The sequence below is a fragment of the Canis lupus genome, chromosome 29 (genome assembly GCF_003254725.2).
Source record: "Canis lupus dingo isolate Sandy chromosome 29, ASM325472v2, whole genome shotgun sequence".
Taxonomy (NCBI): Eukaryota; Metazoa; Chordata; class Mammalia; order Carnivora; family Canidae; genus Canis; species Canis lupus.
This window is the reverse complement of record NC_064271.1, coordinates 3,584,459-3,596,690: the sequence shown is the minus strand read 5'-3', so window position 1 is coordinate 3,596,690 and position 12,232 is coordinate 3,584,459. Positions and strand designations below refer to the sequence as shown.

The 12,232-nt window shown below is 36.9% G+C and overlaps 1 protein-coding gene across 10 annotated transcripts in view; it reads left to right on the top strand.

Moving 5' to 3' along the window:
* The window catches only part of PXDNL (peroxidasin like), a 429,464-nt gene that overhangs the window by 287,367 nt on the left and 129,865 nt on the right, over positions 1 to 12,232 (top strand). For 9 of the 10 annotated variants that reach the window (XR_003147577.3, XR_007407163.1, XR_003147578.3 and 6 more), the window contains 2 exons: positions 6,460 to 6,531; positions 11,190 to 11,261. Coding sequence is in view for 6 of the 10 variants with exons in the window: in XM_035708326.2 (XP_035564219.1) it covers positions 6,460 to 6,531; positions 11,190 to 11,261 (144 nt within the window). In the remaining 4 variants the exon portion in view is untranslated. Of the gene's footprint in view, positions 1 to 6,459; positions 6,532 to 11,189; positions 11,262 to 12,232 lie in introns of those variants that run through there. The other variant, XM_025477712.3, reaches the window with a different exon arrangement.

The following is a 12,232-nucleotide window of genomic DNA, read 5'->3' as shown; positions in this document are numbered from 1 at the left end:
AGAAGATTCAGAGGTAGGGAAATTGAAATTTGGTTCGAGGGTCATTAGATTCATGTGAGAGGAGGGAGTCACAAGTTGGCACTAGATCTTGGGAAACCTTGAATTCCAGCAGAAGACAGTGGGGAGATATTAAGGATCCTAGTAAAGGGCCAGTTTAATTTTTTCTGTAAGAGCTGTCAGACAATTTGATATGGTAGATTGAAAAGAAAAGGTTTGGTTTAGATGGGCCATTTATACTATTAGTTCAGGCCAAAAGAAATAAAGACTGGAATCAGATTATTACCTAAACTATTTTAGAAACATGACTTTTTAAATAAATATTCTAATTTAGGATTGAAACAACTTTTTGAGGAGTCAAGCTTGTACAATATAAATTTAACTCATTTTAACTGTTTAACAGTAAATATAATCCTTTGTATAATAGATTGTGGTAGCATACACTACTATTGACTTCAGCACGGCATACAAATAAGATACTAGAAAGTTTTTCTCTTGAACCTAATGGATTATGGTAATTCAGTCATTTTTCCTTTAAAATCAGTTAAAATAGTTTATTGTGCTCCGAAATAAAGATCTCCATTCAAATGCTTAATTAACTCCTAAACTGTATGAATAATTTATTGTTCTAACAGATCATTCTTACTTGCTATTGTGCAATGAAGCTAGAGAATGCATATTTTAATCTCATCTGATTCTTATGGAAAGTTGGAGTCACAATGGTGCATCCAGCATGCAAATATTCTTTGGTGAATATGGAGGCAGGGCAGATCTCCAAGTCAGCTGTCACCTCAGTGTGCCTTCTCTGTCTTCTATGTAGGATTGTTGAGAGCTTATTTTAAACATCTCCTCATCTGCATGCTCTCAATTTATATTTCCTTAGCTTATGTTTCACATACACACACGCAAAATTATATACGCAGACACACACAGACTCACACACACATGTAATTCTCCTACTGGCAGCACTCTTTTTTTCTTTCTGAACTCAAGTCTTTGAGGAAATAAACAGTAGCTATTTTTTACAAAAGGGTTGGATGCATTGAACTTATATTCTTTTTTGATTGTGCAGTTAGATACAGCTAAATATAGTGTTCTTCTCTCCATCTCTGCTCTTACGTTAGAGTGGGGTTGCCAAGGTGATGGTACAGTGCAGTGGATTTGTTTTTTTGTGGCTCAGTGAGTTCATGCTAAAAGCTAAATCAATACCAGCAACTTGTCTCCCTGAGAACCATTCTTTCTCTATTATTTTTGTTGTCATTCTCTGGCCATATGTTCTTCCTTTGCATGTTTTATAAAATTTGGGAAGATTTTTGTCCTCCTTTGGGTAGGCTAATACCTGGGGCTGGCTGTGTAAGTTAGTATTTACTCAGGTAAGAGCTGTCAAATATATTGTCCATGCTCACAAAAAAAACTGTGACTGTAAAACATCTCTTTGGAATGAGATTGAGGGATCCCTGGGTGGCGCAGCGGTTTGGCGCCTGCCTTTGGCCCAGGGCGCGATCCTGGAGACTCGGGATCGAATCCCACGTCGGGCTCCCTGCATGGAGCCTGCTTCTCCCTCTGCCTGTGTCTCTGCCTCTCTCTCTCTCTCTCTGTGACTATCATGAATAAATAAATAAAATCTTAAAAAAAAAAAAAAGGAATGAGATTGATTCAGAAAGCCCCAGGAATTTGCTAGATGTTCCGGTTTTATTAGTGCCTAATGATTCTATACAGTTTTAAGAAATACAATTAAACGTACACATTATTACAGATTTCATAAAAGTCAGTGTTGTGTCAAAATCCGTTGTGGCTCTTCCTCAAGAAAATTCACTGCCCTTTTGGATGCTCAGGCAATATTAACAAAGAAAGTTTTAATTAAGGTTCATAAGCCTATCTTTTGTTTTGTATATTGTAGAATGTGCTAAGAGTACAATGTTTTAGCCTTTTCTTTGCAAAGGCAATGACTATGTAAAAATACTGGCTGGTCATTTATTCTTTCAGTGATTAACTGTATATTGAGTATCTGTCTATCTGCTAAGCCTGTGTTAGGAAAATGGGGAATGCTGGAAATGAGCTTAAACCTAGTATGGTCTCTGTTTTCATGGAAATTAGGATCTAGTTAGGAAAGATAGACTAGGATCAAACAATCACTCAAACTAGTATCAAATTGCAACTATGCAGTGGAATGAAAGCCTGTAATAGGGGATTAGACAAGGAGCTCAGGGAAGGATTCCTGGAGGAAATAACACATTAAGATCCAAAAACTGAGTAAGAATTCAAGTAAAATGAGTAAAGAAATGTTATCAGGCTGAGAAGACAACTGCATGAAGACCCCTGTGGGCAGGAGCATGGCAAATATAAGAGCCAGGGAGAAGGCAAGTTGAGGTGGTGAAGGAGATCAAGATAAAAGGGGAGGCTGGAAAAACATTTTCGGGCAAGATCATGAAGGGACTTAGCTTTGTTAGAGAACTTTAGCTCCATTCCTATACAAATGGAAAGCATATAAGGGTTTTAACAAATATTTCTAGAGGGAGAACAGAAAGATGAGGGTAGACTAGTTGAATACTTCCTATATTACAGTACCTAAGGGCATGCCTTGGTCCAGTGTGGAAGTAGTGGGAAAAGGAGGGCGGAATAAATTCAAGAGGTATTTAGAAGGTAAAGTCAAAAGAATTTGGAGTTGGATAGGATATAAGGAGTGAGGTAGGAAGGGTCAGTGCTGGTTTTCTGACTTCACACATTGATATGTGGTGGTTCCACTGAGACAGGCAACAGCATACAAGAACAGGTATAGTGGAGGGAGATTATGAGCTGGGCCTCAGGCATGCTGGGTTTGAGATACATTTGAGACATCTAGAGGATATTTAAGAAGCTATATGTGCAAATCTAAATCTTGGAAGTACATCTGGAGATTAAATTTGTAAGCCTTCTATGTAGAGGTGATTGGAGCCATGGGTGTAGATGAAATTATCTAGGGAGGTTGTATTTCAATAAATGTGATATGATAGCAGTGGCAATTTTCTTCCTTCAACATATGAAGAGACAGCTACTGATTTATTTGTGTCTAGATTTCTTGAAATGATTCAAAACAGAATTTGAGTCTTTTCAAGTGATCATTCACATTTATCTACTTTGCAATAGGTACCTGAAAATGTCAGAATTTTCAAGAGCCCAGTAAAAAAGTAAGGTTCCGGGAGAGGATCGACTTGCTGTGTTACCAAGTTGAGAAGGGAGTAAAAATCAAACCTAAATCCCTCTTTATTTGACTCAGCATGAATCAAATCAGCCCAACAAAATATTATACTGCTTTGGATTAGGCTAAAGTAAAAAATTGTTTAATATTTTAAAGAAATTTGTGAAATCATATGGATAGAAAGCTGCAATCAAACAATTCTCTGGGTGGTTTTATTTTCCTGCTACGAACAAAATCTGCTTTTGTGCATTTTTCACATTTATTAGTAGTAAATTCAAATACTAGCTGCTTATCCATGTAGTGTATTAGATTGAAGTTCAGTAGAAAATATTTAACCTATAAAACTCACTCTGGATGAGTCAAGAATTTTGGAGATTTATTCTAGGGAGGTGTTCCTCAAAGTTGGAATGAACAGGTCTGTGATTAGTAGGTTCTCAGTATGTGCATGTTGGAAGACATTATGCATTTCTTATGCATTATTAAGCATAAATTGCAAAGTATAGAATAATTAATGTAAAAATCAGTATTTTAAAAATTCTTAGTTACTGTGAAGTACAAATCACAAAATCTATTGACAAAAACTGTAATTGTAGATTAGTCCTTAACATCATAATAGCTATGATATGTAACAAAATGTTGCATGTTATCTTAACCCTTAGATTGTCTCCTGGTCCTGATTTTAGTTGGCTGGGTGATTAGAAGCCCTCTCAACAGAAAGCTCTGCTCATTCTCATTACCTTCTTTGTAGTTACCCGGATACCAGTGAAAGCTCTGCAGGATGCATGTTTGACTAATGATGCTGATGGAAAGTATTTCTGCTAAACTCCAGTTTTTATATGGTGAAAATCCTAATAAAGAAATTGTTCACAAGAAGTTTAAAAAGTAGGAAGGAGGAAAAACAAGGGCCTAGCTCATTCATAAACTACAGTACTCATTTTTTAAATCTGAAATTTTGCATTCAAGTGGCTAAACGACAGACCTTAGTTTGTGACCTCTTTTCTTGTGGTTTGTTAGGTTGTTCCAGAAACTGGAATGTGAGCGTTTCCCTCAGTTAAGGACTCCACACCTTCCAGTAGAGAAAGACACTAATGTAGTGGGAATGGCTGCCAGGCATGATGAGAAGTAGCCAGCAGTGGAGTTTTTGAGTCTGGGTTTCACTTGATGGGTAGCTTGGATTTATTACTGATTAGCTCTTGAGTTCTCCATATGGAGCAGATGTTTCCCTACCTGAGAAAGGTGTGCTCCTGATATTGGAGGGTCAGGTCTCACTAGGTCATCAATGTGTGCTCTGCCTGTCTGCTAATCTGTGTGCAACTGCTCCCTTTGCCACCAGACAGGCTGCTAGGCTTAGGTGATAAGAGAAATGTATGCCTGAACTGAATCTTGGTCCTGGTAATTCCAAGTTGTGCAAAATTGAGCAAATAACTTTAACCTCTCCATACCACAGTTTTCCAATTTAAATAATGGCGGTATTCACAGAACTCATCTCACAGTATAGTTGTGAGGATTAAAAACGTTGTGAAGATTAAAAATGACTAAATGCATGGAAAGTATGCAAAACAATAGTGTTTTGTGCTGTTATTATTATTTAGTTCATACTAAATTTAAAGTCCTAATCTGCATTTTTTCATATTCATCATGAAGTGTCCATTTGCACTCTATGTTGAGTATGGAATCCCAACCATGCAATACATTTCACTTGGAAAGAAAACTCCTGTAATAGATCTCTTTCTAAATCTTTCTTCACTATATTTGTTGAAGCTCCTTCCTCACATACTTGATCTTACCCCAAATACTCCACCTAATCCCTTCTTTCTTGAACTTTTCCAAGCTCTACCTCTCCACTCTGTGCTAGACCAATTATAGAAGTGACGATTTTCAGAGGGCAATGTATGGCATGTGTGAGTGTGTGTGTAATATAAAGGAACAAAGACAAGGTAGTTTTATGCAAATATTAAGGCAATTATGTCTTACACAGTGTCATTATTGTAGCTTTTATAATTAGTGGAACCTTTGGAAGGAATGTTGTGACCACCGGCCAGGATGCCAAATTTCAGAGTGTGGTAAGGTACAGCACTGCCTCCAGGATCCAACCTAATGCAGTAGGAAATTATCATTCCTTTCCAACTACACCCTTTTCATTCTATTGTATTATTATGCTTTTGCATTAGTGTCTGAAGTGCTCATCCTGTAATAATGATTTTATAAGAAAGGAGCCTATGAATGAAGTAGAGGTGGTTTTTTCCTTAAAGTGTTTTTATTTTCTTCTTTCAAAAGTAGCTCTAATAGTGGTTAAATGACTTAATGTAAATATATAAAATATAACACTTCTCTTCTTGTGTACTCACTTCAAGTCAAACAACTTTCTGTTGATTAAGCCAAGTGCAATTTATTATGTTTGGACATAATTCAGTGTGAGATGTAGTCTGTTCTTTCTTATGGTGAATTTTGTGTTTGAGGTGCTTTCTGCAGTCAGTTCACTATAGACTGATGGATGTGGCTGTTGGTTTCATTTTAATGATTTTGAAAAAGTTGTGTTTAGAAGTCAGGTGCAAGGTGGATATTTAAATTTTTTAAGAGAAGTATGCAGCCTTTGCAGTGGATCTAAGATTTGCTCTGCTCAGCCCTCTGTTTTGAAGGCATGTTTCTCCATTTCCATCACAGAATTTCTGAGAGAAAGGGAAACCTTTCCATCTTCAGTTACACTGCTTGTTACTTCAAGAGAAGCCTTTATGAAATGGCTGCTTTGGAAATATTCCCTGGATCGATTGGATAGAGGGATACCATGGACTGCAAAGGTCCAGTTCTAAATGGATTAAAACAAGATGCATTACTTTTAAATATATCCTCAGGCATAATTACTTCACTTCAAATATTCGTCATATTACATAAAATATATTATTTTTCTGCCTTCTCTAGATAGGAACATTCCCTCTATCCTGAAATGTAATAAGCATGTGGTCATTTGTAACGTGTCTTATTATTATTCCAGTTTTAATTATTATTCTAGCTTCACTTTAAACATTTTAATGAGTAGAACAGTAATTTCACCAGCTGCTTAGTATCGTTCTACTCAAGAGTGCTACCTAAGAGAAGAGGTGACATCAAGTTACTGCTACTGGAAGCACTTTCTGTTGGTTGCCTGTTGGAACATCAACTGTAAAGAGCAGAGGGTACTTGAAGTACTTCAGAGCTGCATTTCAGCTGAAGCTATTGTTAATTCCTCAAATATTTTATTTTGCTCCCCAGCACAAGAAATAACCAACTTGTTTTGTGCCTTCCAGGTATATTCATTTCAACCAAATAGAAATGCTACAGCCAGAGACCTTTGGAGACCTTCTGAAATTAGAGCGACTGTAAGTGTTGACTCTTTAGACGTCCTTTGTTCTGCTTTACTACTTCTGTTTATACAATGTACTGACTGCCCTGGAGATCAGGACATTTTGTTCTAAGCCTAAGAAGCAGAGCCTGTACCTTTGTACTATTAGAGTTATTGTAAAACATTCTATAGTTTTAAATCAATGAAGAAAAGATGAATAACCCAATTAAAAACAAGGCAAAAGCAATGAACAACACTTCACGCAGGAAGTAAAACCACTTTGAAAACTTACAGTAGAATCCACCACAATTAACCATACACATCTCCTATGACCTATCAATCAGTTCCACTTGTAGTTATAGACACAACAGACATGTACATGTATGCATGTGCACTAGAAGCGTATTCTAGAGTGTTTATGGCACCATCACTTCTAACAGCTCTACACTAGAGCTACCTAAATATCCAACAACAAAAGAAGGGAAATAAGTTGCTGCATATTCACAAATAGAAGACTGTACAGCACATATGAGTCTCAAACATTTTGAGCAGGAAAAAGTCCAAACACTGAAAATTGCATAGTTTGATTTGTTTTTTGAAGAAATTCAGAAATAGCAGGAACATGTGTAATAGCTAAAGGTTAGACAGTGGTTCCCTTTGGAGAGAAGGAAGTGATGGATAGCAGCAGTAGGAGGGAGCTTTTGCAGTCCTAGCAGTTTTGTCTTTTTCTTTTTTCCCAGCTGCATTCACTTCCAGGAAAGTCATCATGCTTCTAGTATGATATGTGTACTTTTCTAGATGAATGTGATATTTAATAAAGCTTTATTAAATAATAATGACAAACCAAAGGAGCTTGGAGAGCCTCCTTTTGTGTTGTGTTTTATTGGATGAATACATTTTACCCCTTAATTTCCTCCAATACCTTATATTAATAAATTAATTATGATTTTAGCAGAAGATACGGAAAGATATGGATTTTTTTATGAACAGAAGATATGGATTTTTTTATGAACAGAAAGAAAAGTTTAGATGTAGCTAAACTTAATCAGGACTCTGTTTGAATTAAAATATATCTGAAAAAATTGGAATTAGGAGTCTGTAGGTTGTGAAATAGATGTGCTTTCATATTGATACATGAAATAAACAAGTAAAGTTAAAAGATAAAAAGAGCTAATCAACCACTTTTCCATGCCATCCCACCAACCTTATTTGCATATAGAAATATGGGAATTGTAATGCATAAAATTGCATTGTTGGATTTGTGTGCTTGTTTTGCTGAAGGTATTTAATGGAGTAGATGTAACTGTACCACTTCCTGCTCCACCAGCTCTCAGCCCTGAGTTCCACCTCAGCAAATTCAAGGTTTAGCATCATGATGACTAATAACCTCAAAAAAATCTAAGCCACCAACTTTAATGTTGGAAAAAGTTTTGCTGATGAATAAGCATTACTTTCCTCCATTGAAAACTGGGAAGGGGAGATTCCTGCTCCCCAAAGGAGATCTGGAAACCTTTATAGGCCCTATGGCAGTGATGGCACCATGTGCCTTTCAGAGGGGACTATTATCTTAGGATTTATGAGTGATCTTGAAGGAGTAGGGAATGACCAAGAAAAAATGCTTTAACTTTTACTTTCCCCTCTACTATGTAAATAAAAACTGTATATACTTATTTCTTGAAAGATCTCTGATTATATTAATCACAGTGTGTTTTGTTATATTTCTCTTTTTTTAGTTCTTTGAATTCTCCTGCTTCTTCTGGTGTTGGTTTTTCTTTGTTTTGTCTTGGTCATTACTTGCCATTTTTTTGGTTCTGATTAAGCTCCTATACTTTGTGATTATTGGTATTTATATTTGAAAATATGGGGTTGGGGGTCTAAGTTTCTCCTTTTCCCTTGTAGGTATGTCTGTTCTCTTCCAAAATTTCCCACTAGAGAGAATTTTAGTCTTGACAGTTGGGTGGGAAAACTGCAGATTTCTCTGTCTAAAATACTAGAATGTGGAAAGAAAGCCTTCCTTATAAAGAACATTCATGGTTACTAAGAATACATTTGGTTTTATTGGTTTGCGGAGAATACCAGCTTGAAACAGCATCACACTGGATGCTTTATGGAGCCTCAGGGACTGACATTGAGTCAACCAGCCTGGAAACTGTCTTCTTTACCAGGCATAAATCTCACTGTAGCCAAGGTTCTTCAAGAAGCTTTTTCAAAGTATAGGACCTGAATATGAAGTTTTCTCTACTTCTTAGAAGTCTCTTGGATTTCCAGTGGATATATCTTGAAATACTAATCTAAGTTTCAGGCAGAAGATATACTTTTCTCTCCTCAGAACGTTGATGTTGAAAAAACTCATTCGTGGCTTGGCTTGTTTGATAACATGTGTATTTCTGTCACAGGAAGGAGATCAGTCTTTGTATAAATCTCAGTGCAATGGATACTGTTATTTTTTTAACCAAGTTTGACATAAAATATTAGCAGCAAATAATTATTATATGAACTTTCCAATACAAGAAGAAGTGTTTTTGAGATCTTATTGGGAGTAAAGCAATCAAAGTGGTACTTCTATAAGCAGAACTCAACAAATAGTCTGCAGAGGCACTTTGAAGATTAACTTCAGGGAAGTTAGAAAGAAGAAAGAAAAAAGAAAGCACAGGCACACATTTTTGCACCCCTGCTGAACAGTACTGCTGAAATACTACTACTGTTTTAATACTCTCACTGACATAGTAATCTAAGAGAGAAATAATAATAACTATTATCATAATTTCATTTCATAGATAAGGGAACTGAGGTTTAGAGAGAGTAATCTACTTGAAAACAAATAGTTATAGAAATAGCAAGTAGCAATCGAATCTGATTTGGGAACCCCAATAATATGTATGGCATAAACTAATGTTAAAATAACATTAATTTGGACATTTTGTCATTGCACAAAATAAAGGAAAATTTTTGATATTTACATACCTTCAAAATCTGTGATTATGAAATTGTTATTATGCTTTTTTGTTGATTTGTTTTGCCTGTTAATTAATTCTGGTCTACTTGGCTTGGAAAATAGGTATATCTTTCAATATCTGATTATTGATGCCATTTCCAGCCTTTTAAATATGTTAAGAGAATGATCAGCAGCCTTTTTACTGTTGCTATCACACTAGACTCTACTAGTTGTAAAATAGTGAAATGAGCTTGTAGTCCAACAAAAAAACACATAAGTTGTCTAAATTATGTGGCTTTCCTAAGGTTCAGCTGCAATGGACTACAAGCTACTTCTCCATTAAATTCTATTCCAGTATCTCCCGAGATATGGATACGAGTCAGAGCTTGTGAGAAATGAGAATTACTGTGTGACTTCTATCTCCACACCCATCTTAACCTAACTGTTCACTGTTTCTTCCCTAGTCATTGCTTCTGAGTTTGGTGAATTGGGTCGGGTAGGGGAAGATGAGACTAAGGAACTAAAAGAGTGAGGATCAGGAAAAAATTTTTATCTACTCAAGATATGCATAAAATTCCAAAGCCATAAAATTATTTCGACTCCTGCTGACACCCTGTTACTTTAATCCCTAATAGATAAAATACTTAAAATTAAGCTAAAAACATACACTGCTAGGAAAACATGGTCAGATGATCTTATTTAATTTTGAGACCGGGCACTGTTCGTGAAGTAAGATTCAGAGGGAGGCTGGAAGTAGCTAATTGCTAACGTTTTCTATACAACATTCGATTATTTATGCCCATTTCTCTGTCTCTAGAAATAAATGGCGTGGCGCTTTCCTCTGTTTTGTAGACTACTGTTTTATCCTCTCTTCATACATATGCTCTTTGTTGAATGTGCTTTCAGTGGTGCTAGTGAGCAGATGGACCCTTGCTGGTGATTTGCTAGTCAGTGGGAAGAAGTAGTATGGGCAGGCCAGCATTCAGGGAACCCAAACCAGTGCAGGACAGACAAGGTGGAAGGAGGGGTGGAAATGCTGTGGCCTGGGCCTCCTCCCTTGCCTCTGGTGGTGGAAGCCATGGGAACATTTGAAAGGGAACAGGCAAATGGCTGGCTGATCCAGGGACCGCAGCAGCACCAAATGGAACTGTAGTTTAGCAAACTGCTGCTGGCCAGTAAGTGGAAGTAGACAAAGGGCTGCCAAGCCCGGGATCCAGTTAATCATGGTTCTCTTGCAAGCTGCTGCAGTCATACATTATTTTGCCATTCTTTTTGATGAATTCATTCTCTACCTTGATTTCCTATGTGTTTAAAGGTTATTTTTGTGATTTCCCTCTTTAGTATTTGTAATCTCTAACTAAATAAAACAAAAAAATTCAAGAACCATGGATGAGAAAATACATGCAGGTAAGTCTTTAAAACTGTACTTGCACAAATGACAATTTTGTGTTTGCCCTTTCTCACTGAAATATTTTTAAAAATGTATTTGGATTTAGGGTGCCTAGGTGGCTCAACTGGTTAAGCATCTGCCTTAATTAGGCTCAGGTCACAATCGCAGGGTCCTGGGATTGAGTCTTACATGGGGCCCTCTGTTCAGCAGGGATTCTGCTTCTCCCTCTTACTCTCTCTCTATGTTTTTCCTATCAAACAATAATAAAATCATAAAAAAAAAGTATTTGGATTCACAATTCGATTTTTTAAAAAGTCTCCCCAAAGCATCATTACTGTGTTTTGATTCAAAGTTATCTTTTGTTTTTCAGGTTTTTGCATAACAACAAATTATCTAAAATCCCTGCTGGGAGCTTTTCTCATCTGGATTCATTAAAGAGACTGTAAGTGAAAGCAAGTGCTCAAACACAAAACCTTATAATTTCCCCCCAAATCAATAAATCCCAAGCAATGATTTGCCTTTGTCTCCTTTGGCCATGAAAGATCATTGCAATTCCAGCGTGTAAGGGAGAAAACAGTTTCGTTAACTGCAGAGTGATAGAGGACGCAGTCTACTGAGCTTTTATGTATTCTCTTAGAAGTAGCATTCAAAAGGAATTTTGAAGATAGAAGTTTCCCCGGTTCTCAGTAATTTCCTTGCTGGCCAAATCTAAAGACTCCCAAGACTTCCTTTTCCTTGAGCTTTTATTTAAAAAGAGATGTGAGAAGTTCCAAAGAAAGTCTAACTCCCCTGTCCAGGCTTCAGAAGTTTTCCCTCATTGCACATATGGTTGGTTACTGGTACTGTTCATTTCTTCCTACACTAAACAATTCAGAGTGAACCTCCCAATCCTGTTTGAGCCTCCAGCCACCTTGCTTTTCTTTCTGCCTGCGTGAATCACTCTCCTTTACCCTGATCTGTCTCTTCACCTCGATCTCTGGGTATGCTTCTGCATTGTTGATGGATTTAGGGTTGTTGTTGTTGTTGTTTTTTTTTCCCCTCAGTTAGTTCCAGTTATCAGATAAAAACCCAATGCCCTGCTTCCTAGTGCTAGTTGGAGGGTACAGAGTGGAAAAATCACAAAAGTGTATCTCTCAGTTGCCTTTGAAGGCTCGTTGTTGCTGATGTCTTTCTGGTGTGATATGCCCAGGTCCAGGTCAATGGGCTAGGAAATGTGAAGCTTAGATAGATTTTGAACACTGGGGGAAATGATTTTGTGTTTAACTCGTGCTGGAAATAATGCTTGGAATCATTGCATTTCAAAGATCATGAATAATCAGGAGGACTGCTTATCCAGCTGCAGTCCATTTTGTCAAGTGTATATTGTCTGTCTGCTTTCATGGCACTTCACACAGAAGACACTGCATTCCTGCC